The sequence below is a fragment of the Saccoglossus kowalevskii genome, chromosome 7 (genome assembly GCF_978046115.1).
Source record: "Saccoglossus kowalevskii chromosome 7, keSacKowa6.1, whole genome shotgun sequence".
Lineage (NCBI taxonomy): Eukaryota > Metazoa > Hemichordata > Enteropneusta > Harrimaniidae > Saccoglossus > Saccoglossus kowalevskii.
Window position 1 is genome coordinate 12,963,792 of NC_140647.1, and position 26,640 is coordinate 12,990,431.

At 36.2% G+C, this 26,640-nt stretch overlaps 3 protein-coding genes across 3 annotated transcripts; all 3 read left to right on the forward strand.

Moving 5' to 3' along the window:
- Nucleotides 1–1,554: 1,554 nt before the first annotated feature.
- Nucleotides 1,555–11,203, forward strand: LOC102808123 (cytochrome P450 20A1-like). Its single transcript, XM_085501783.1, has 10 exons — nt 1,555–1,581; nt 2,943–3,001; nt 3,287–3,456; nt 6,281–6,426; nt 6,550–6,717; nt 9,092–9,302; nt 9,389–9,512; nt 9,603–9,717; nt 9,917–9,981; nt 10,176–11,203. Exons 2-10 carry the CDS (start codon nt 2,982–2,984, stop codon nt 10,426–10,428), a joined length of 1,272 nt encoding a protein of 423 aa, XP_085357909.1. The 5' UTR covers nt 1,555–1,581; nt 2,943–2,981; the 3' UTR covers nt 10,429–11,203.
- Nucleotides 11,204–14,109: 2,906 nt separating this feature from the next.
- On the forward strand, nt 14,110–16,814 carry LOC102808248 (cytochrome P450 20A1-like). Its single transcript, XM_085501784.1, has 6 exons — nt 14,110–14,205; nt 14,764–14,822; nt 15,068–15,237; nt 15,943–16,088; nt 16,199–16,366; nt 16,800–16,814. Exons 1-6 carry the CDS (start codon nt 14,110–14,112, stop codon nt 16,812–16,814), a joined length of 654 nt encoding a protein of 217 aa, XP_085357910.1.
- A 7,775-nt stretch (nt 16,815–24,589) lies between these two features.
- On the forward strand, nt 24,590–26,351 carry LOC102808371 (cytochrome P450 20A1-like). The gene is made up of 7 exons (XM_006824046.1): nt 24,590–24,655; nt 24,766–24,829; nt 25,001–25,180; nt 25,270–25,393; nt 25,485–25,599; nt 25,860–25,924; nt 26,099–26,351. The coding sequence occupies exons 1-7, from the start codon at nt 24,590–24,592 to the stop codon at nt 26,349–26,351; spliced, it is 867 nt and encodes a 288-aa protein (XP_006824109.1).
- The last annotated feature ends 289 nt before the right edge of the window (nt 26,352–26,640 follow it).

Sequence of the window (26,640 nt, forward strand, 5' to 3'; positions counted from 1 at the left end):
GGGGAAAACGGTCTGCCTTGTAACCAAACATTGCAGTGGAATGAAAAAAGAGAACCATAGGTTGTACCTTTATAGTAGAAAGGTGCTAGCCACACCATAATTACATTTCAAAGATCGCATTTGAATAATCACGGTATTAAGTAATGTAGTTTGAAAGTTACATTTGCATATTAATAACAATCTGCTGAAATACATGTAAACAAACAGTGGCTATTGGTATTGTAAACACATATTATATCATAATATTACACTACAAAAATTGTGTTTTAATCCAGCAGTAGTCATACATAAATATTATTTTTCTCCAGTGGTAAAATGCCAGTCGCCAAAGAAAATATTGTTCCAGTAACTTGTTGTTTTTCACCCAGATCTGGTGTATAGTACCGGCTGGAAACTTTCATTCTAATAATGAATCATCAGACAGTGGGTTCTCAACATAGCTCTGAATATAACTTAAGTTTTTAACAGGCCAGTCAATGTAAATACAACTGCTGAATGAGTAATAAGGATAACCAGACTATGCATAAAATCTCGGCTACTTTTACTGTGGTGTCATGAGGCTTTGTAAGCATCCTTTATTCTATGGTGTGCTACAGTGATACAGGCTTCTATCATCATTCTGTGAGACTGTATGAACTGCTCTGCGATCTCCTGCTATCAGCGGTGCCCTCCAGAGTAACAGCGTTTCTCTGCAAGCAAAACTCCCGTATTTCTTCGTCGTTGTGTTGCGGAAGCCATTGACTGTCATCAATTTTCACATCCTGGTTATCACCAATTCACACTTTTCTAGGCAATACCCTATTTTAGTGAATTTATTCATTGTATTATTCTGTGCTTTGTTTCTTATTTTGAGAGGTATTAAAGCCAGGAGCTTTAACTTGATATGTTGGTTTATGTGTATTTCATTTCCAGTACTATTGTCTTGTCTAACCCATTCTAGCAGTGTAAGAACCCCCTGTCCAGTGTGAGTTCAGAGGGTGCCCCTCTCAATAGTAATAAGCAGGCCTTACACTGTAACAGGCTTGCATAGCACAACAAATCGCGAACCTCCCACTTATGCCTGCACAGATTACTGTAACCCTCCCCTCTACACTAGCATGAAAATCAGTGACCAACCCCCCAAAACACCGACCTACCCCCCCTGTACTTTCTGTCCAGTCTTTTATGATTTATATCGGCCAATCCTAAAATGGTATGTGACACAATCGTTAGTACTAATCATTATTAATGTGATGGCAATGAGTTCGTGAGTAGAATTTTTGTATATTTTATTATATTATATTAACTATTTGACAATTGTAACACTCTCCTTGTCATCATGTGCTGAGCGCATCTTACAATGTCCCCTGTCTATGTGTACCACAAGGTGACGACATGTACTTTGCTCGTTTGTCCTTTGATTGTAAGTAGCGCAAAGAATCATGGGACAATGTATATAAACCGACGCATGCAGTCGAGTGTGTATTAGGTCATACATAGTACACCATGACTGATCTCTCATTAATATCAGCTGTTATCGCTGTCATATCGGTGTTGATGCTCACTGTACTCTATCTGAACCGATTGTTTGGACCTAAACAGGTAACGTATCACTGGACTTAAATGTGCATAATTTCATCCGGGGAGGTGGGATTGTCTGTCATACCAGTTTGTTGGTGTGTCGGTCAAAGGAATTGGTGTGTAAACCATATTTCTGGGATTACATTTGTGTTGTGTTATGTTCAGACGCACTGTGAGGCCTTGTCTAAAGTAGGGTCATTTAAATACAGCACAGAACTGTTAGGCTGGTGTTATTCCTTTCGTGCATACGTCGGTGTACCTGGCTTGTCTGGTCGACGCAGGCCACACAAAACGTCTACCAAAGATGTTTACACCTTTATTTACCAGTTGCAATATTAACACTTGACGTGATAGGACCACTTCTATCTTGTGGATTGACATTGATGATATATATATCAGTATCTTTATTGGGTAACATATAACCCTGTGATGTTGACATTTGTACAGCCATTGACAATATAGTTAAATAAATCTTTATCAATGCCATAGGGTCCAAAGAATTTTTTTTATAATCAACAGTGCTACTATATATTTATTTAAATAATGATTCCCTATTCAAATGGATTGCAATAAATAAATCAAATAAAAAAATACAATGTAATGGTGTTCATTGTATGCCGTACAATGGCTGTAATGATACCTCCTCAATAGAAAACAACCTGTGTCTGATACAGTACGTGACTTATTTGTCAATATGCTGAATGTCAGGGTACACGAAACCGCACAACTTATAAATAGCTAAATATAATGTTTTTTCCCATTTGTATGCACCTGCATGAGATGATTGTGATTCTGTGCGGATTAAGACGAAACACTCAATGACCGCTGAATTAGTAAAGGTAACACCACATGGGTGTTACCTACTTATGAAATGGCTGCTTCAATTTAATTTAAAAACGCCGTCAAGATCAACATAATTATTTACTAATTGTCACCATCTGTTGACACTGACCAGCTGCCAGGATCATAACTGTCTTACGGGTTCACTGCTTAAAATAACTACCTGCTTCAAAGTTTGCACATTTTTAACAATTCAAATAAACTTCGTCATTATCACATTTCAGGAAAAAAATTCTCAACATAATCTTTTTTTGATTATAATTTTTTGATTTTTTTTCTTCATGCAAATTATACCGGAAGCCGGAGATGAAATACATTATTTATTTATTTTGGATGATTTTTGAGACTGAAATTTTTTTTCATAAGCTTGGAAGTGCCTGCCGAGAGCGATGCTGTACAACAAGATAAAATATGGAAATGAGGGAAGCAACCAAGTGAATATGATATAAATTGGTCGGTAGAAAATCATTGAACCCAATATCCAGAAAATTATTTATTTTAATCCACGTCACCAAACAATATTGATTTCACTTAAATTACAGAAAACAGAGCATGATTCAATCCTTGATAGAATACCTGGCATGGCTCCAACTAGCCCTGAGTAAGTATACTTTTTGGAAATTCAAAGTTTTATCTCAATATATCTCTACCACACTTAGACATATTTAATTATAGACTATGTTTCTTCGTATTTGATGTAAAATGTATTATTTACAGTGACAGCAAGTTACCGAGGTGTGTTGTATTTCCAGTGAATTGCAATAAGGGCATTAGTTTATTGAAGGCTTTAAATGAGTGTAATAAGTAACGTACAATTGCTCGCTAGTGAGCCTGGTGAATAACTCTATATATCGTATATGACTGTTATTAACACCCTCAAATTCAGGGAAGGAAACAATCCTGACATCACAGCTGCTGGAAGTATGCACCAATTCCTCATGACATTACACTCCAAATATGGACATATAGCTGTATTTTGGCACAAGAAGATTCGTGTTGTTAGTTTAGCATCCCCAGAAGCATGGAAGGATATCATCAAATTGTTTGACAGACCAGGTAAATTTGTATCACTAATTGTTTAGTTTTGTTAATGAATTGTTTTCTCTGAAATTTTATATTATTAATTATTGATGCGTGTGGTTAAAATATACCAGGTCATATATATTTCATTCTTTTAATCGCCGAATTGAATATTCTCGTGGTTATCAAACTCTGATCATTGTAAATAGATGATTTTCTGTTCAATGCTTGATCGCACATATTGCCTCAAAGATGCAGGTGGAATGTATGCCACAACCCTTTTTAAGGGAATATGGAATTGAAAGATCTTTACTTAATTGAAATTAACCACGATCAAACGTGTGTAACACACTATTGAATGTGAAAATACCCCAAAAATGTTCACGTTTGTCGTATCCCACGCGATGTTTAAGTCTCTATGACGCTATGATCTTTGTTCTGTGTTCATGAATTATACCACTCTAGGTCACGTGTACCATTGTTCTAAGCGATTATTTATTACTGTAACACCTAATGTTCTTATGCAGATTAGTAAACCTTCACGGTTACATTGATATTCAAATTAGTAAACCTTACAGTTTTATGAATAGACTTAATTAACATATGAATAAAACTGTAAGGCTTACTAATTTCAATATCAATGTAAACGTGAAGGTTTACTGATTTACACATGATTTACACAATATTTACTTTTTTATCGCCATGAATTTGAATAGAAATGCCTTGAAAGAAACCTCTAGATTCACTTTGAATGGTGATCGCCATTGGTTGCGTACGATGAGGTGATGACACGCGTTCTTTTTGGTCCTTGATGCCAAGTTCAACCACTGGATTTGGCGGCTGCAGAGCATCAGACACTGTTTTCTGTAGTGAAGTGCTGGTTCGCGTGTATGTGCGCAGACCATCATCAGAGCGGTACCCGGTGCGTTCTTTGATAAGTTGCTCATCGAAGCCTTTCTCGTATAGAGAAGTGGCTGCGTAACCTCATAACATAAAATTTAACCAGTTATACATTAACAAATAACAAAGAAGTCAGCATTTCAAGCTCGCAATCCACGTGCATAATTACCAAAACTTAATATTCTATTGCCTCGTACAACAGAAAAGACGAACAAGCGTGTATTATTAACTTACTAATGAACGTGATTGCAATTGTAACACATACTAACCTTGTCAGAATGACCTGTGTGGTATCCTGTTATGCCTGCCAGATCACACATTCTCGACGAATATTGGCGTAGAGTAGTATTCCTGATCTTTTGCTTAGAATATTTCAATGTCCCATCCCCTTGCTGACACAGGGGCGTAGGTAAAATGGAGCAGATTGGGGTAGACAATTCAAGAACTTTGTCAGTAGTTTTATCACACAACGCTGATTTTTTGGATTACTATACTGGCGAACGTTTTTGTATGGCACTTTTCTTGCATTGTATAGCCCACCTTGATTGTTCTCACATGGCCGGCCACAAAACTCGATATATTCCCCATCTTTGTCCGTCCCTTTAACAGACTGTTCAACTGTGAGATTCGAATGTTCATCGACTGCTCTTAGTGCAAATATTTTACACACATATAAATAGGCAGCATAGCTCAAAGTAGTTGCTGCCTGTCGCTTCTGCAAACTTATACCGCGTTTGTCAATATACTTCAAAACGCCATCGAGCGTTTTATGGAATTCGATGAATTCTAAACATTGTGTATCCATGAAACGAAGATCAGAACGTGGACATTCATCGCGTAGATATCGTTGTATAGCACTACACAGTACGCGGAGACTACTGGGCGGAAATTCGGTCTTGGCTGCGCACCTCCACGATGAGACGAAAAAACACAACCAGAAGGTTAGCTCTTTCGCATGTATCTCGTGGCACAAGCTTGGTAAGGTAATAAATGAGTCGCTACTGGAAACATTATACTTTTCAACACGCTCATTTCTGCCACGTCCCCATGCATCCCAAACAGAGACGCCCCAGTTGGTTGACTTGCGTGTGTTTGCAGGGATGCGCGATTCTTGTATTGCAGTTGATTGTTCCTTACCAACCGGAAGTGCAAATCTATCACGCTCTTGTTTTTTCGTTAGCGTGAAATCTTCGTCCAGTGGCGTTTCGATATCAAACTGAGAACAGAAACTTTCAATTTCGGGAGTATACTCAGAGTCGAAGACGTCCGAATAGGTGTCCATGCTGAAGTAATGCCAGAGTGGGAATGAATGACACGCTCGTGTTTTGTCGCACAAATTACAGACTGATCCACCTGGGTATGTGTAGTCAGTCTGACGATAAATCATATCATTGCATTACATCACGGATTACAGTACCAATCAGAAGAAATAAATGCATACCCAGATGTAGGGCGATGGCTAATTCATATGCAGATCCGTATTGGTCGACCACCGAATAACATCGCAAAACCGTGGATATTTTTTTATTTGTATTCCCATTTCCTCTTATTTCGTGGTATAAGTCGGTAATTGAACGGGTTCTCGGCCTCGTGAGGTTTACAACATTCTACCCACAACAGTGAAGTTTAGAATTGTAAACCTACTCGAACCCGTACAATTACCTATACTAACACAAGATTTCGAAGTGAGCGGAAAATAGTCTACCAGAGTCATACAGAGACAAAATAGGTTGAGCATCAGTATTACCGTAGAGTACGTCTGATGGATCTAAAGAAAGGACAAATGTATAGTTTGTACAGTAAATTTAAAAAAACAACATGATCAATACTAAGTAAACAATCGCAAGTCGCCTATCCCAACTTACAAGCCCATGGTTTTCAGTATGCAGGACTGATATTCGATCCTCTTTGGCAACTTTAACGAGTTCACATGACAATATCTCCATTTGTTTTGTTGCAGCTGAAATCTTCGAATTCGCCAAACCTCTAGTAGGTTCGACAAGTATACAGTTTGCTAATGGAGATGAAGGAAAACAGCGACGTCACATCTATGACAAATCTTTTACTCACGAGGCAGTTGAAAATTACTACCACATTTTTCAAAAGGTGAGACTCTAGAATTTTTGTTTGGTGATTGCTATTCTTATGAATTGATAACATTCTCATCAAATAACCTACGGAGCTGACAAAGCACTACTCACACCCCCTGTCATTTGTTTTATTAACAAGGCTGCTGATGAGGCAACTGATAAAATAGGATTGCTTCCTCCCAATGATCATATAAATTTGACAGAGCACATGTCCATGTTTGCTTTGAAAGCTCTGAATCGAGCTCTATTCGGTGATTTCTTCAAAGACGATAATCATGCTGTTACATTGTTGCGTCATTATGAGAAAGTGAGTATAATTGTTATTATATTATATTATATTATCTGCCTATTTAACAATATTATTTATTATGTATGTCTAATGATTTTTACGATGCCTGAAGGTAAAGGTATACCGAGTCACAAAATGTTGTACACTCTATAAAAGCTCGTGAAAATCGATACAAATATTATAATTATCTTAAAAGGATTTGATTGAAATAAAATTAATCTGTCATTTGAACAATAGCGGGGCTACATGGTTTGCAGGAATGTAAATAGAAGCACGTAGATTGTCGTACATGTCACAGTCTCCTTGAAAAAATATCGTTCAATGATTAGTAATCGGTCATCCAAATTCAAAAGAATATTCAAAAGATATGTCATATCTTGGATTATGACATGTACTGAATCTCAACTCCTAAAATAATCACTGAAAAAACCACATTAGTAAATTAACAATGTATTAAAATGTGCAGACATTCAGTATATAGAGGAAGTGTCGAAGATTGGTCTGAAATACGCGATTCCAATATAAGGGGATGGTTGGGGTAAATTAAATACTTTTTTTCATTATATAGGAAGTTAATAATATGCGCTAATAGAATTATCATAACCGCATTTCTTTTATCTTCCAAACTTAGTAATGCGATATTCCTTTCAAGAACGTGACGATGGTTTTAGTTGGACTCGGGTTTAGCTGAATAGTTAACACTATGTAGTATCAAATACAACGTAGTACACATTGAGACCACTTGTTGAAAAACAATGACAAATCTAAAATAGTATATCTATATAACTCGTATCATCCGTTTCTCTGTTGATGCATAAACGCAAATATGTTTTGAATATTACAATGTTGCCATTCTGTATCACTAGCACTCTTACTACTAAAATATAATTTGCATGGACTGATACAATGAACACATAGAAGCGATGTATTACAAATACATTTTTTTCGTTGTTTATATTACGATAATTTCGATATCGTTTTAGAATCAATGTTTTATTTTATTCAGTGTAGTGGTATTTGTTTGCATTTAAACAAGATCAAGAGGGGGAAACCATAACCACGGCGAACTTAGAAACTATGACCTCCCTCCAATGCTAGACGTGCAGTTTATTTTAGCTCCAAGGCCCCCTGAGCCATAACACATTGTTTTGATTTCTGTTTACCATAGTATGTTGATGGAACCACAGAAAATGTTCACACAAGTTGTCTATATGCATAACGCAATGATTTTACCGGCTTTTCACGGTTTTCCGCGATCGCACCCACCTTTTGTACGGACCACAGTGTACAATATCTATGTATCTATAATTTCATTATAATTAAAAAGTGTAAAAGCGATTATGTTAGTATTTTTATTTGGGTGATATAGTCCAACAACTGACATACCGCTTAAGTACAATTGGTCCCGCAATGAAGGAATGATGGTGTCTATCCTTGAAGTTTCAGTCAGTAGATTCATTCATGGCACTCTGGTGCTAGCTGTTGTACAAATGATGACTTGGCAATATGAATTGTGCATATTATTGTGTAACACAAATATCCATTGCCATATCTTGTTTGGTGCCTTAATTATAACATTTGTTGCATGTTCCGGTCTGCAGCAGTGGTATGACAATTATGCATATTAATGAATTGGCATGACCATATATGGTCATCTGTTTTAGTTCAATACCTTCAGTGCTTGGTATATTCATTATGCATATCAATGACGGCACCACCTTTATGGCCACCAAACCATATAACTTAACCTTTTAATATTTAGAAAAAAGAACCCATCTTTACAGTGGAATGCTCTTGCAAGATGTCACGTAATTGTCCAATCCATCAACATATTGAATTTCCTGCATGTATCATGAAAAATTCTAATAATACTCACAACAACATGTAACTTACTAGGTTTAGATTTCTCCATTTTTTCTTGAAAATGATGTGTCACATGCGTTTCATCATACTGATTCAGAATACTGTGTATATTCAGGTAATGGAAATTATGAGCCAAAGCCTCTCTGAGAGTACTGAGAGTACCAGTACAGGGACGGAATTCAACCAAGGTATTCAATTCACTTGATTATTGTTTTTATATGCACCAATACAAACGCTACATTAAAATTGTATATTGAATGATTTAACTAATATGATATGCCGTATTCGAATTCCTATGAAATATATGTTTATTACATATCAAAGTTAATCACTGTCTGCTTTACTGTCTGCTTTACCAGCCTTAAGAGAATGGCATGACTTAATACGAGATTTGATTCAGCATCGACGTGACAACCCAACATATGCAACAATGCCAACGTCACATTACAATTGTATATTGGTATATTTAACAAAAGATAGTATGCCGTATTATATTTACTAAGAAATATTTGTTTATTACATTTCAAAGTCAACAATGAGATTACTGTCTGCTTTCCCAGCCCTGAAAAAATGGCATGACTTCATACGAGATTTGATTCAGCATCGACGTGACAACCCACCTGAAGTGGACGAAGATTGGACGTTTATTGATAATTTGATGGAGAATTCATCAACAGAGGAACAACTTCTTTCAGATGTTATCACACATTTTGTTGCAGGTTTTCATACTACAACATTAGGTAATAACGTTTTTTTCTAATACGTATTGTGATATGTTACCATAATGCATATGGTCAATATTTAAAGTCTATGTCACTCATTACAGCGTTGGTATGGACAATGTATTATATGTGTAAAGACCAAAGTATTCAGGCTAAGCTGCATGAAGAGCTTCTAAGAATTCTGGACCAATACCAGAATGTGAATAATGCGAACATTACAAATCTTCAGTATGTATACAGTTCATATTTGCACATTGTTATGTTTTCGAAACTAATTCTGGTTCAATTCAAACAATCTTTACATTTATTCGTTTTAAGGTACATGAGACAAGTGATTGATGAGACGATACGATGCTCTGTACTAAGTCCATTTGGTGCGAGGGTGAACCTCGAAAAAGACATGACAATACAGGGATATACAATACTGAAAGGAGTGAGTATTTATCTTTGCTACATATTTGTTAGAGCAATATTTACACTTTATACGTTGCGCTATAGATTATGTGAGGAAGTTTGTTTTCAGTAACTTTATTTTATATTGTTTTGATACCTGACAAATGACTAAAATGATGACTTGATATTGATAGATTAGGTGAACTTATAATGTATTAATGTTCTCTTTATTTTCGTAGACACCAATGATGCAAGCATTTGGCGTTGTTCATCATGATGCGAAAATATGGCCTGACCCAGTGAGGTACTCAATATGATATAGTAGTAGCGATTACTGTTTTTTTGGTATGAACATCATGCAGCTCACCTTTGCTGTTCTAAATAACTTTTTAGATAATGGGTACTTAATTATGTGTTTTTGATATTTTGATGAAATGCAAAGTAGCCGTTGTTGACATATCCAATGTATAATATCATATAATATTTCTTCTATTTCAGATTCGATCCTGAAAGATTTTCTCTGGAACGTTGCAGGAAACGTCATGCGTTGGCGTTCACTCCATTTGGATTTGCTGGTAAACGGAAATGTCCAGCCTTTCGTTTTTCATATGCTGAGATTTCTGTATTTTTGTCAACACTTTGTAGGAATTTCGAATTTCAACTTGTCGAAGGTCAAACCATAGACAGAAAATATGGATTTGTAACCACACCAAGTAATGACGTCTGGGTCACAGTTACTAAAAGAGAGTAATCTTGTCACCATATTAGTATGTTCTAAAAGAGAGTTAATATTGTTTCGGGTTTTACCGTGTGCCTTCATTCATGTTTCAAATTCACTTGCATGCCAAAACCTAGCATGACCTTTTCTATGTTGTGTCTGGTGAACAACTAACCATATGTGTAAACATTTGCTCGATTATAGTGCAATGTACATTTTGAATATTCCAGTTTTTATAAAAACAGTGTATGTTACCTTTGTTGATTCTTACATATTCTATAAAATCAACATGTGAAAATGGCAAATCATTTTACTTGAGGCAAGCTTAATTATAAATATTTCTAATTTTTATAGGACATTAACCTAATTAATTGTGAATTGGAGTGTTGAGTATGTGAATGTGATCCACGGTGATACCGAGCAATAATAAACAATAGTTATACCAATCAAGTTTCATATTAACGTAACGAGTCTAGAAATACCGTGACATATTATTATACTGAGTATGTGTATAATTCAAAGACTTATGTGAAAAGTTTGTAATCATTTACATATCAAACCCAAACTTTAAAATGAGTATTTCATTTTTACTTGATTGTGATAGCAAAATGGCAAGAACGTAATACGAAGAGCATTTAACGTGGAACTGAGAGTAACATTTATTTGTTCTGAAGATTTTTTAAGAATAATCATTATTGAGGTTGTTTCACATCGTTGTACTTTTTTCATTATGAATTTGGCAGGATTCATTATATAAAGTCATATTGTTTTCAGAGTTACGCGAATAAAATTTGAATGAATTACAATATTTGGTTAGTCGCAATTATGATCATTACTTGGGTAATTAAATATTCATCACGAGCATATTCAAACATCACTCATTAATCATATCTAATGTTCCACATCTGCACATGCCTTCAAAAAGCAACATTTCAATACTAATAATGCATCCAAATCAAGTATTTATATCATTTCAACATGCTGCTTTTCTCATCGAATTATATGTTAATCTGGAACCTAAGAGACATACTAGGGCATTATATTACTTCTATGCTGAAAGTCTTGGTTAACGTATTACATATTCTTGACTGAATTGTGACATGTGCGCAGCGAATAACTATATTTTCTCAGTTTTCGGGTAGGGGGAATCGCAATAAAACGACAGCTGCGCATGCCTGCTTTGCTTAAATTTGAAGTGGTCGTTAGAGCTCTGAAGAAATTATCCTTTGAGTTCATGACCATTTTGTTACATTTTCACTATTCTATATCTTGAAGCACTTTCTAACTGTACAATCCTTCAAAAACTGCACAAAGAATATTATATTAAAATATTGTTAATGGGGTTACAGTAATATTTATTTAATAAAGAATGCAACACAAAGTGATGACCATATTATTTTACATCTGAATTTCGAGGAAGAAGCTGTAATCAAAACGATTATGATTAATTATTATTTAAATATCCGATTCACAAAAACAAAATTATTTAACCAAAATGCGTGAAATCCCGCACCAATAAACCAGTAATGCATTCCCCTCTCCCGAATATGCAAATTTCTTGCATTTTTCTTATCCACCCGAAAAACAAGCAGCCTTTTTACACGAAATAGTTTGTTGACTGTTTCTGAACTAGTCTGCCTATGCTGAATATTATTGTGTGAGGTTCCCAACTATTTCACTGTGACACTTATATGTTCAGAAGTCCCTTTCACGTTTAGCTGCTTTATTCTCGTGTTCAATCTCGGTACAATCGTTAATCGTTAATGATTGGTTCACCAGTTGCAGAAATATATGCGTAAAACCAGCAAAAATCGTTATTTTACATTTATATAACGCCTTAGCTCATATTAATTTGCACTATTCTATTCCAACTTGGACACCTTTTAGTAATAAAGACATTGAAGTCACGGACAAAGTGCAAAAGAGAGAAACAAAGATAATGTATTGTATACAAAATCGGAGTTAAGAAAAAGGATTTAGAAAATTCAGTTTGCTTATAATAAAGAAGAATTAGCAGACATGCATCGGACTTCAGCTCGGCTAATAAACCGTGGATATGGATACATTTTAAAACTTTAATATATACATTTTTATAAACATTCATTTTCATAACCCTAAATGTACGTTAGAATTCATATCGACCAATCCTAAAATGGTATGTGACATCATCGTTAGTACCAATCTGATTAAAATAAGATCCTAGTTTTGGCTTGGCTTGTAGTATATTTATTTTGTTTTATTTTATTTTGATCTAGTATTTATTTTTTTAAGTTTCGGTAATTGCGAAAGCCAACAAGGCTCTGACCCATTGCCTATGTAAATCCCGTTCAAATATCACGTAAGTAACAGCCAATCACAGCCCCCTTTTATACAGGCTGTCGGATGCTTACTTTTCAGTGTAGCAATACTCTAAGGGCAGTCTTTATGTACATTATATTTTGCCCACTTGAATAAACCATTATTAGAAAATTACTAGTATATTATTTATTTACAAAAGAGATTCCACAGCATTTTACAATTGTTGTCATTACATTGAACATTTGTTTCACTCCCAACAAATGTGTGCACTTCCTGATGCATCTTCGCCAGCCAAGGTTCGTTTATTCAGTCATCGCTTCAATCAAACACTGAGCATAATTATCTAGAATGAAAGCAAAAAATAAGTAAATCATAATGATTAGAACACTGTAAACAGCCATAGTAAACAATGTAAACTGATTTGAAATTGTATAACGGTCACCGGCCCACGGCATCAACGCAGAATATTGGAGCAAAAAATATTTCCTGATCAATTGCGATGTGTTCCAAATAAAAAATATTTTAGTCCAGTCTAAATCAGCTCAATTACTTTAATAACAAGTTATTGTATAATGTACAAAATGTTGATATATTTTGATGAATATTCACAGCTACGGCTTCAATACCGTAGACGATTTTGGCCCGATCGTCAACAAAACCCGTTTCCAGGGCAAGCGACTGGAAAAAGATATCGGTGTTCAGTCGAACCGGGGGGAAAAAATCGTCACTCCCGGAATAACTACGCAAAATAACGAGCTAAACTGGAACCATTCAAGCCATAATATAAACATAAAAATTAAAGATGACTTTCGTTGCATTTGACAATGATAAACTTACCGAAAAGCAGTGTTTTTCCCGATCGTTTTCGTCGCTAACGTCGATATATTCCGCCATTTTATTTGAGTGTGTTTGCGACCTGACTCTGCCGGTGACGTCATCAAGGTGCGCTATAGAAGGAGGTCTGTGATTCGTTGACTAAAAACGTCGATAGTGGGTCTCGTTGAAATCTCGTTACATAGGCAGAGGCTAAGATGTATGTATGGCGGAATTAAAAAAATCACAAAATCAAAGTAAAATAATAAAATAAAAAGGCATAAATAACAAAAGTAATAAAAATAAGTTTATAGCCAAAATAATTAAAGCCCGTACACTACATCAGATTTTAATCAGATTGCGTCAGTACTAATCAATATTAATATGATGGCAATGTAAATTGTTTTGTTTGTTTTATTTATTAACTAATTGACAATTGCGATACTCCCTATTTTTCCTTGTCATCATGTGCTAAGCGCATCTTATAACGTCACCGGTGTATGTGTACCACAAGGTGACGACATGTACTTTGCTCGTTTGTCCTTTGGTAGTAAGTATTGCAAAGGATCATTGGACAGGGTTTATTAGATCATACAGTACGCCATGACTGATTTCTCATTAATATCAGCTGTTATCGCTGTCATATCGGTGTTGATGCTCACTGTTCTCTATCTGAACCGATTGTTTGGTCCTAAACAGGTAACGTATCAGTGTGCAGAATTTTATTTAGTTTTGTGAAGTATGGATTAAAAAAAATGGGTGTATAAACCATATTTCTGGGATTACAGTTGTGTTGTGTCGTGTTCAGACGCACTGAGAAGCCTTGTCCTAAGTAGGCACAGATAAAATCCGGGTCAGGTACATTTATGTTATCGACATTTAGATATAGCACGGAATTACTACGCTATGCTACGTGATATTCCTGTCGTGCATAACGTCAGTGTACCTGGCTTGACAACCTGTGTCTAACACAGAACGTGACTTGTTTGTGAATATACTGAATGTTAGGGTACACGAAATACGTTAAAAAATTCCCAACTTAATGTTTTTTTTTTTGGTATTATAATGTTTTATTTGGCTGTTCTTCATACCGGAAGCCTGAGATGAAATTCAATATTTATTTTTTGGTTGATTTTTGTCACTGAAAGTGAATGTCATATAAATTGGATGGCAGAAAAATCATTGCTTCCAAATATTCAGAAAAATATTTATTATAATCCACGTCATCAAATAATATTGATGTCACTTAAATTACAGAAAACAGAGCATGATTCAATCCTTGATAAAATACCTGGCATGGCTCCAACTAGTTCTGAGTAAGTATACATTTTTTGAAATTAAAAGGTTTATCTCAATATATCTCCATCACACATTTACAGACTGAATGTTTTTTCGTATGAAATGCAAAATGTAATATTTACAGTAACAACAAGTTATCGAGGTGTGTTGTAAACTGTTTGCAATGATTATGAAAAGTAACGTGCAATTGCTCGCTCCTGAACTTGGTGAATAGCTCTATAAATCGTATATAACTTTTGTTTATTAACTCTGTCAATTTCAGGGAAGGAAACAGTCTTGATATCACAGCTGCTGGAAGTATTCACCAATTTCTTGTAACATTACACTCCAAATATGGACATGTAGCTGTATTTTGGCACAAGAGGATTCGTGTCGTTAGTTTAGCATCCCCAGAAGCATGGAAGGATGTCATCAAATTGTTTGATAAACCAGGTAAATTTGTATCACTAATTGTTTGGCTTTGTTGATACATGTTTCCCTCTAAAATTATGTGTATGATTAAAATATACCAGGCTCTACATATTTCACATTTCTGATCGCGGAATTGAATATTGTTGTTTTTCTCAAACTCTGAACATTGTGAATAGATAATTTTCAGTTCACTGCGAGATCGCACGCATTGTGTGAATTTTCATGGCTAAATGTCGAAATGCAAATCTTTTAATATGTCATTGAAAAAACAAAATTAACCACCATCAAAGGTGTATAACACATTATTGCGCGAGGAAATACCCCAACAATAACCTCACAAGATGTGTTGACGCCACTACGGTGATAAAACCTATGTTTGCTCTGGTGTTAACCCTGTATCTCGTAGTGAACGGAAAATAATATATTGTGCGTCATATAACAACAAATCAATTACGCATTGACAAATTAAACAGTGTCACATAGGCTAAGCGTCAACGTTACCATTAAGTAGGTCTGATGAATCTGAATAGATGCAGGTAGATTGAGTACATGAATTTATAAATGCAAAAATTTAAACAAATATTCACAATAACATCAGGTAAATGCTAAGTAAAAAAAATTGCAACTCGCCTAATGTCGGTTATGAACCTTCAGTATGCAGAACTGATGCTTCATTCTCTTCCCATCACAACATACATATAGAGATCTCCATTTGATTTGTTCCAGATACAATTTTCGAATTCGGCAAATGTTTAGTTGGTTTGACAAGTATACAGTATGCACACGGAGACGAAGGAAAACAGCGACGTCACATTTATGACAAATCATTTACCTACGAGGCTGTTGGAAATTACTACAGAAGTTTTCAAAAGGTAAGACGACAGTATGTTCATATGAATGGATAACATTCTTATCAAATCATCCACAAAACTGACAAAGCACTACTCACACACTCTCTCCTGTCATTTGTTTTATTATCAAGGCTGCTGATGATGCAACTGATAAAATAGGATTGCTTCCTCCCAATGATCATATAAACCTGACAGAGCACATGTCCATGTTTGCTTTGAAAGCTCTGAATAGAGCTATATTCGGTGATTTCTTCAAAGACGATAATAATGCTATTACATTGTTGCGACATTATGAAAAAGTGAGTATTATATTGTATTATATTATATTATGCTTTTTGGTTCACGGGTAAAATAAAATCACGTAACAGTACAAAAACACCTTGGAACCCCGTAGGCAGGCCGGTGACACCGGTTCGCACTTAAGTGGGTACCACCCCCCTGCCAAATTCCAAGGGAAAATCAAAACATTTAAAACACAGAACAAGTAACATAAAACATATATGCGCTGCTGCAAGTGTGTGCAATGATAGCCCACCAAGAGGACAAAACTCTTGGCTCCTGTGCGTGTGCTAAGTTTGCTAATACAATGATGTTCGTTTGTATCGATGTTTAACAACAAGACAAGGCAACTTTAAATAGATCATACCTGCCACAATTACAGTGGAATGCGAAGTGTGTTATCCTCAATTTTACATAGTGCATCCTCTACCGTCCGCATAATTTCAAATTCAGGCAGTTGGTTCGTGATCCGGGAACATTCATATTCTGTTTCAAGCCTCGACTTAATGCTTTGAATAAAAATTTCCAGAGGCTCACTCGAGCCTTTGTTTTGCCTTTTATTACGACGGCTGACATGAATTGCAACCTTAGCCATGCACGCTAAGAAACAAAATATACCTTGTGCTTTGCTAGACATAAAGTGCTTTGAGCGATGGGGTGGTAAAATGGTGAACCACCAAATAGGCATGCGAAAGTCTGGTTGAAGCAGTCGCGACGTGATGTTATTAAAATAATGGAGTAAGGCGCTATTTGATGGACAATCATAAAAAATGTGCTAAAGTGTGTCAACTTCATCACAAAAAGGACATTTATCAGAATTGTTCAAACGAGCTTTGAACAGAAATCTCCCCGTTGGAGTTAATGACCCATATTTGTTAATGACTGGTGTTTCATAGCAATCCTTGAAGTTGGGTTTAGCACTTTCAGGCAGACTAAGGATGTCCCGCCAAACAGTGTCAAGTTTGTGTGGGTGTTGTGTTATTGACTGGACACGTATCAGATATTTATAGATTGCGCCTTTTTCAAACTTATATAGTGGCAAATTTAGTTCATCAGAAAAGTGCAGTTCAAAGCTATGATGTGAAAGAGGTTGATTACACTTCCCGTTCCCTTTGAAGTAGGTGTTGATAGTATCTTTCCATTTGGTAGGAATAGAATCGTGAATGACCTTGATACTGAGATGGAAAATACGCTCCGAATGGACTTTAATTTTATCCGACATATCAGCGGCCTCCAACCAAGTTTTATTCGTTTCTGATACCAAATCACATACTTTGGTTATTCCCGCGTCAAAGTGTCTGAGCGCAAAAGGCTCATTTCTTATGGGATGTATGATGGGTGGGTTGTTAAACAGTGGCTCATTAAGAATATCAGTTACGTTATTATCATTGAACTTACGCACTTTATCTACAGATTTCCAACACTGGAAGAGCTCACAATAAAATAATGGCAATCTTTGTAAAGGTGCTTGGATAGTGGTGCATAGAAGTTGACTTGCATATGACATATTGCTCGCTTGCATAAAAAAGTAGTCTGTGAACTTAAAACAGGGGTGGTCATGATTATTATATAGATATCTTTGAATATAGGAAAGTCGCATGGTACTTATGCGTGTTGGAAGATGTGTAACATTTTGTCCACCTCTTTCCAAGGGGAGGTACAGTGTTGCGGCAGATACCCAATATCGGCCTTGCCAAAAGAAGTCGAGCAGCATTTTCTGTACCTTCAGAACTACGTCCGATGGCGGCACAAGGCTATTAAAGCGATACATTAACTGCGATGAAATCAGATTATTAATAATAAGAGCGCGCGCTCTGTAAGACATGCTGTGAACAAAGTGATTCCAGAAGTTGATCTTATTATTTACTTTTGCAACAAGTTCAGCCAAGTTCTGATTCGTATAAGTTAGATTATTCCCAAGATAAACACCCAACAGTTTCAACCCCTCGCTGTTCCATTTGATATTGAGAGGGGAGTAGGTGATGTTGCGCCAGCTACCTACCCATAACCCTTCTGATTTTTGGAGATTGATTTTAGAGTTTGACGCAAGCTCATAGACATGTAACCAGCGACTTAGTAAGTTGAAATCCTGCTTGCGAGTTATGAACAATTCCACGTCATCAGCGTAAGCGGTGAGTTTAGAACGTTGGTTTTTGCTGTGAGGTATAACCAACCCTTCAATGTTTTCATCATTCCTAATTTTATGAAGTAGTGATTCAATGGCAATGACGTAGAGGGCAGTGGACATTGAACACCCTTGCCTAATGCCACGGGCCACTGTGATGGGTGTAGTAAGGGCGCAGTTAACGCGGACCAGGGACTGGGCATTGGTATACATGAGGCGAATGTAAGAAAGGAAACGGTCACCAAAACCAAGGCACGAAGCGTATTAAAGATGTATCCTATCAAATGCCTTTTCCTGGTCAATGGCAACAATAGCCAGGGGTGAGTTAGTTAAGTTAGCATAGTCAATACTGTCACGAAGTAGATTTATATTGTCATGAATATGCCTGTTTGGTATGCTGCAAGTTTGGTCTGGATGAATAATGCTGCCTAAAACACCGCGCAAACGCAATGCAAGCGATTTAGTGAAAATTTTGCAATGGCTACATAACAGACTCACAGGTCGCCTGTGTTTTACGTTGGTAACATCACCTTTTTTAGGGAGAAGAGTGACCACGGCCCTTGTGCAGGATAGGGGGAGCACATTTTCGTTAGTGGCAGCAGTAAATACCTCGCACAGATCACCTCCAATGATGTGCCAAAACGTTTGGTAAAATTCGTTTGGTATTCCGTCGATACCGGGAGTACGACCATGGGGAAGTAGTTTGACCGTGGCACTCAGTTCGTCAAACGTGATTGGTTTGTCAAGGTCATCACGATCTGTTTCATTTAGTTTCGGTAGCCCTTCAAGGAGGCTATTTTGGGCTTCAATGTCAATGTTGTCAGGTGTATACAGGTTATTGTAAAATGTGTGTATGATTCTCCGTATTTCAGTTTGATTTTCAGTAAGAGTGTTATCCTGGTGCCTCAGCTGAAAGATCGCCTTTTTGGTCCCCTTCTTTTTCTCTAACTGGAAAAAGAAGGAATTGCAAACATCACTTTCATTTAAAAACTGATGTCGCGCACGCGTAGCACTGCCTTTGTGTTCACGTTGAACAAGGCGTGCGAGAAGTTTTTTCTTTTCAGTGTAACTGTTTAAGAGCGGTGCATCGTGTGCAGTATAACGTTCGATGGTTTTAATTTCCAATGCTTGTTTTTCGGTTTTGTATTTATCTTGTTTGAGTGTGCAATACTGTTGTGTGAGTAACTTTATTTTATTTTTGCCAATATCCCACCAAGTCTGTATATTTACATAATTGTTTCGAAGTGCCACTTCGCCCAAAAATCAGTTAAGATAGCCACATACACTTCATCGCGCAGAATTTCTGTATTCATACACATACACCACACTGGACTTTTGTTTTTACTGTCACCAATGGCGATGTTGATGTGGACAAGGGAATGGTCAGAAAAAGCTAATGCACCATTGCTTATGTCAATACATAAAACCTATCAAGGCGCACAAGCGTACCACCACGCCCCCAAGTAAAGTTTAATGTGTTCCCGTGGTATTGGCGCCATGCATCAAACAGTTTGTGATGATTCAGGACAGATTTGAGGAGCTTTGCAGTGCGCATGTCCTGTTCAGTCCCTCTATTACGGTCAATGTCGGGTTCAGTAGTGCAATTAAAATCGCCTCCCATGATTACTAGGTCATTATTTAGAGAACTGATGAATTGTTCAATTTTAGTAAAGCATTCCACACGCTCAGCGCCATTAATAGGTGCATAGACATTAATAATGTGAACAAGATTTTCATTAATTTGAACATGAGCGTGCAACACGTATCCAGGCATGATTTCACATTGTGATAAAATATTCACAGTTGCTGCTGGAGAAAACAAAATAGCCACACCCGCACGATTAACGGTGCCATGGGAAAAAATACCAAGGCCACGCCACACAAGTTTCCAAATATTTTCACCGGAGACAAGAGAGTGTGTTTCTTGTAGCATATAAATATTACAGGGATGGTCACGCTTGAGATAATTGAAAACACTGTACCGTTTGAGGGCGTCCCGGCAACCATTGACATTGTAAGTTACGCATGTAATTGTGTTTGCCATCATAAAAGGGGAAATTAAAAATCAGCGATAAAGTTACCCGTTTTGATTTGCTGTTTAATTTTTTTAATGAGTCTGTGTATGCGAGATTTATCAGATGTGTTCAACTGCGTGGTATTGCGGTAGTTTATCAGATGTCGGACCAATATTTTAAGATTGGGACAAAATTCAAAACACTTGTCTATAAATCTACGTGAGTGAAGTGTAGACACCAAAAAGGTTTTGATATTAGCGTTTGATATTGTTGATTCACTGTTATCAGTACATGTTGAAACATCTGAAATGATAGACCCCTCATTCTCACTACATTCGCTGGCAGTTTCCTCCATATCATCAGCGGTTTTATTTTGTGACATAGGTGTGCTGAAAAGGTCTTGTGATTGATCAGTTAAACTACTTAAATCAATGGGGAGTTCGGATAGCGGCGAATCGCGCGGGGATTCAACTGTGAACTCAAGTGAGGGAGAAGATGGAAATGGGGCCGACTCCGTAAGCTCGGACTGTGGCTTTGGAGTACACACTGTTACATTGGCATAGACGTGGGGGAAGGGTTTGTGGGGTGGAGGGGGTAGGGGAGGCGATGGTGAAGCAATGGAAGGGGAAGGAGGGGTTCGTACCCTCTCTTCATCAATCGGACAATTTTGTTCAACAATTTCGATTTCATTTCCATCATTATGCTTTTTAGAACTTGGTTCACATTTATTTTCGTCATTCAACTGGTCATTGTTTTGTTCTTCTCTATGAACTGGTGATTTAGAGCGCGTGCGCTTTTTGCTCATATTTTTTGATGAATCTGTATCCATTTCAGTTTCAAGTTCAATGTTATCTATTGTACCATCGGTCTCATGATTGTTTATCTCAGTATCTGGTGCTTGGGTGTTAATTATATCAGTTATGTCATCGTCTTTGTCGTGCAATGTGTCAGGAGAATTTAAATTAGTTACTACATTCACCTGTTGAGAGTCTGTTGGAGAACTATTTTGAACACTATTGTTTTCATCATTTGTCATTTGCATATTCATTGTTTTAGAGTTTGGGCAAGTTTTACGTGTATGTCCCTTCATGTTACATGAAAAACAAGTCAGTTCGTCAGACGAAACGTAAATATTATATGTCTGACCTTGAAAAGTAATAGGTAATAAGCCGTTAATATTGAGATCTTTTAAATAAACATAAACTTGGCGGCGAAAAGACTTTACGTGTTTTAGTGCTGGTCTTTTGCACCCGAGTGGGGTCGCTCGCACCGCGCTCATGACACGCCCGTATTTAGCTAATGCGTCTGTAATAGAATTGTCTGGTAAAAAAAGGGGGAACGTTTGAAAGAACAATTTTTGTTGAGGGGCGGACAAAAGGCTCAACAGAAACATGGAGGTCTCCTATGTCAAGGCCAGCGGCAGAAACCATGTCGACCCACTGCATGTGACCTTATTTAAAAACACAATAACTGACCGGTTCATTCGGGATGCTGCCACAATATTACTGGCCCCGACTAAATCCGCAACCGACTCCACATAAGTCTCTACTGGAATGCCTTCAATGTTTTCGCATCGTACCGCATGGTTTCTAGTGAGGTGATCTGTTGGTGTTGACGGTGGCCTTGTGTGAGCGGCAGCCATCTTGGTTGCCGACCACCTTGCCAAGGCAAAGGCAAAAACACTCCAAAAACCACAATAATAACAAAAACAACAACTATAAATTACTCACGTAAAAGGTAGACACACTATATATACAACTGTGTAGAAATATGAGCGCACAACGAACGCAAAAACGCAAAACAGGCAGAAAATCGGGGAGCGCTGAAAAGCACCGCGTTCACCGGATGATATTATATAATATATTATATTATATTATATTATTTATTATGTAGACCTAAGGATTTTTATGTTGCATGAGTTAAAGGTATGCCGAGTCACAAAATGTGGTACATTCTATAAAATTTTGTGAAAATCGATACAAATATAAATAACTAATTTTAATTAAATTATCTTGAAAGGATTTGATATAATTAGAATAATTGCAGGACGATTTATTTTATTTTCATGTTAAAGTAAATCATACCAGGTATGTCAACCATTTAAAAAAAATATTATAATTTTTCTGAACGTAGAGCAGACGAGAATCATACAGGAGTCGAAAATGTCATAACTTCCTTTGAAAAAGTATTGTCCTATGTTTAGTAAACTGTCACCTAAATTCAGAAGAACATACAATATAGAAAACATCATTTTCATATAAATGCAGTTAGATGGTTTCCCTCACATTTACATATACCATTCTGACATGTACTGAATCTCAACTCCTAAAATCGATGTGCACAATTTTCAGATAGAAATGAAAATAGATTAATAACAGATGTATGGTAATTTGGTATGTGCATAATTAATGAGATTACATAATCAAAAAAATACATATTATCTTCGGTCATCATAAACCATGTTCATAGTCATCATGGTCCGTTCAGTAGTTCAGGATCATGTAACATAGTTATCATAGGATTGGCATTATAATAGTTTAAATGTTCAGTACAATAGTAGGTCAAAATGTAGTTAGCTTCATTTATTAACTTTTTTGCTTTTCAAGATATGGTTTTCTGAATGTAAGCCATGTGCTTAGGGATTGGTCAGTTACTTCGGCCTGGGGGGGGGGGTCGGTGGATCAGTAGGGGGGTTACCCTGTTTTTGATTGTGCAAATAGGGGGTCACACTGTTTTTGATATCATGAATAGGGGGGGGGGGGTCACCATGTTTTCCAGAATTCACACACGCGCTCATGCATATATTTTTAAAAATTAACTAAAGATAAAAACGTTAATCGTACAAATGTGTTCTTAATAATAACTATTACCTATAAATTTGTTGATGCAAAAAATGTTATAGGCTAAATATTTTGAGGTTAAAGTTGCCAAATAACTAACAGATTATGCAATGCTGTTAGAACCCCAATTATACAGTTTTAAACACATCCCAAGTCCATGTGCTGCTGATATCAGATTATTTTATTTAAAGTCTGAAGTCACCATTGTATAAGATATTTACTGGATTTATTCAATTATAACAGGAGACGGAAAGACAACACAGCAATTAGTACAAAGAGCAGTGACAGTTTTTGTTCAGCAAATCAAAAAAGTTAAATTTGGGAAAATGCTGATATATAAATTAAAATAAATGATGAAAAAGTAAATAAATAGTTTTTTTGTTTTTTTTAACTTTTAAATATGCATATTTTGCTCTGTAAAATACCAAAATCCAACACAAATTTAAGCGAAAATCAAAGTTTCCTTTGTTTTCATGGGCACAGACTGTGCTTTGGGTGTAAAGCCTTCCTGGTCTATAAGATATGAAAGATATTTTAAATCCAACTTAGTTTCCAAAGAGTTCAAACCGCCTAAATTAAAATCCTCTTTTCCTATCTTATAAGGGGGTTTATTGAGTGAGTACTCCACAGATTTGCTTTTATTTACTATCTTCAGCAGCATAGATTTCCCTCCTTCCTGCAGCCTTTTCTGTAGTCATTTTTTGGCTTTATGCTTCCCCTTCCCTCCTAAGGTCTATTAAATGCAAACACTAAAACTTATGTCAAAATTATGGCAAACCATGATATTTTCAATGCACATATAATACATTTTGTAATCATGTCAGCGCCAAAGCTGTTAATGTTTCTTTGTCTTTTAGGGGGGTCAGCATGTTTTAAAATATAATGTTGTGGGGGGGGGGGTCACCCACCTTTTTATTTGATAGGGGGTGGGTCAACTGAGATTTACAGCTGGCAAAATAGAATCTGCCGACCCCCTAGGCTGAAGTAACTGCCCAATCCCTTATGCATACTATTGCATCACAAAAAAATACCATCTCTTGTTCGGTGCATTGATTTCTTGCATGTTCTGATCTGCAGCAGCGATATGACAATTAGGCATATTAATGAGTTTGCATGACCATATATGGTCATCTGTTTTAGTTCAATGCCTCCAGTGTTTGGGATGTTTGGGACAGCCCACCTTCATGGCCATAAAACCTTATTACCTAACCGTGTGATGTTTAAAGGAAATAACCTATTTTTACCGTGGAACGCTCATACACAATGTCAGAGGAATCAGACCAATACAATATCAGCAATTGCCCAACCTATCAACGTATCGAATTTCATGTATGTATCATGAGAGTCTAGTAGTACTCTCGACAACATGTATCTTACTAGGTTTAGATTTCATGATTTTGTTTTATTTGACAATGATTCAGAATGTTGTGTATATTCAGGTGATGGACATCCTGAACCAAAGTCTATCTGATATTACCAGCACAGAAACGGAATTCAACCATGGTATTCAATTCACTCGATTATTATTTTTATATTCACCAATAGCAACGCCGCATTAAATTTGTATATTGAATGATTTAAGTAATATAATATGCCGTATTCGAATTCCTATGAAATATATGTTTATTACATATCAAAGTTAATCACTGTCTGCTTTACTGTCTGCTTTAACAGCCTTAGCAGTATGGCATGACTTCATACGAGATTTGATTCAGCATCGACGTGACAACCCACCTGAAGTGGACGAAGATTGGACGTTTATTGACAATTTGATGAAGAATTCAACAACAGAGAAACAACTTCTTTCAGATGTTATCACATACTTCATTGCCGGTTTTCATGCTATAACATTCAGTAATAACTGTTTTTTTTCTAAATACGTATTTTAATATTTTATCATAATGTATATGGTAAATATTTAAAGTCTATGTCACTCAATACAGCGTTGGTATGGGCAATATATTATATGTGTAAAGACCAAAGTGTTCAGGCTAAGCTGCATGAAGAGCTTCTAAGAGTTCTTGGCCAAGACCAGAATGTGAATCATATGAACAAGAAACAGCTTCAGTATGTAGGAACTCTATATTTGCATATTTTTATGTTTGCAAAGAGCACTCTAGTTTCAATTCAAACTATATTTACACTTATTCATTGTAAGGTACATGAGTCAAGTGATTGATGAGTCGATGAGATGTTCTCTAATAGCTCCATTTGGTGCAAGGGTGAACAACAAAATAGACATGACAATACAGGGATATACAATACCAAAAGGAGTGAGTAATTAATCTTATATACATGTTTGGTAGAGTAGCATAGCACTGTATGCATCATGTAAAGACATTTGTTTTCACTAACTTTATTTCATATTGTTTTGATTAACTTTAAAATATTTCTAATAAGGATTTGTGGGTTTGATTACAATGTTTGTGTTAGCATTGTAACATTCTTAGTCAGCGTGATCCGAATGATGTAATGTTCACATACAATGGAATTGATCAAATTTGTATTTGAATATTTGTTTTTATTTTCATAGACACCAGTGATGCTGGCATTTGGCGTTGTTCATCATGATGAGAAAATATGGCCTGACCCAGAAAGGTAGTCAATATCATATAATAGTAGTGTGCAACGTTGTTTTTGTATGAACATCATGCATTTCAATTTCAGCGGTTTAAACGACGAATGATTGGTCGTTTGTAATTGATAATCTGATGCATTGCAAAGTAGGCGGTCTTGACATATCCAATTATAATATAACATTCCTTTTTTCAGATTCGACCCTGGAAGATTTTCTCTGGAACGTTGCAGGAAACGTCATGCGCTGGCTTTCACTCCATTCGGATTTGCTGGTAAACGGAAATGTCCAGCATTTCGTTTGTCATATGCTGAGATTACTGTATTTTTGTCAACTTTTTGTAGGAAGTTTAAATTTCAACTTGTCGAGGGTCAAACCATAGACAAAACATATGGACTTATAACCAGACCAAATAATGACGTCTGGATCACAGTTACTGCAAGAGAGTAATCTTGTCATTATATTAGTATGTTCTAAAAAAGAGTTAATATTGTTTCGGGTTTTACCGTGTGCCTTCATTGTGTTTTAAATTTACTTGCATGTAAAAACCTAGCATGACCATTTATGTGCGTCTAGTGAGCAACAAATCATATTTGTAAACATTTGCTTCATTTGAGTACAATGTACATTTTGAATATTCCATTTTTATAACAAGGGTGTATGTTACTTATGTTGATTCTTACATACTGTATTCTATAAATAAAAATCTACATGTGAAAATGGCAAATCATTTTATTTG

Coding starts and splice junctions, on each gene's coding strand:
- LOC102808123 (XM_085501783.1), top strand. CDS start 2,982: ATGGCTCCAACTAGCCCTGA. Junction 3,002..3,286: donor ATGGCTCCAACTAGCCCTGA/GTAAGTATACTT, acceptor CCTCAAATTCAG/GGAAGGAAACAATCCTGACA. Junction 9,303..9,388: donor TTTTCATACTACAACATTAG/GTAATAACGTTT, acceptor CACTCATTACAG/CGTTGGTATGGACAATGTAT.
- LOC102808248 (XM_085501784.1), top strand. CDS start 14,110: ATGACTGATTTCTCATTAATATCAGCTGTTATCGCTGTCATATCGGTG. Junction 14,206..14,763: donor GATTGTTTGGTCCTAAACAG/GTAACGTATCAG, acceptor CTTAAATTACAG/AAAACAGAGCATGATTCAAT. Junction 15,238..15,942: donor CAAATTGTTTGATAAACCAG/GTAAATTTGTAT, acceptor GATTTGTTCCAG/ATACAATTTTCGAATTCGGC.
- LOC102808371 (XM_006824046.1), top strand. CDS start 24,590: ATGTCAGAGGAATCAGACCAATACAATATCAGCAATTGCCCAACCTAT. Junction 24,656..24,765: donor ATCAACGTATCGAATTTCAT/GTATGTATCATG, acceptor GTGTATATTCAG/GTGATGGACATCCTGAACCA. Junction 25,600..25,859: donor GATATACAATACCAAAAGGA/GTGAGTAATTAA, acceptor TTATTTTCATAG/ACACCAGTGATGCTGGCATT.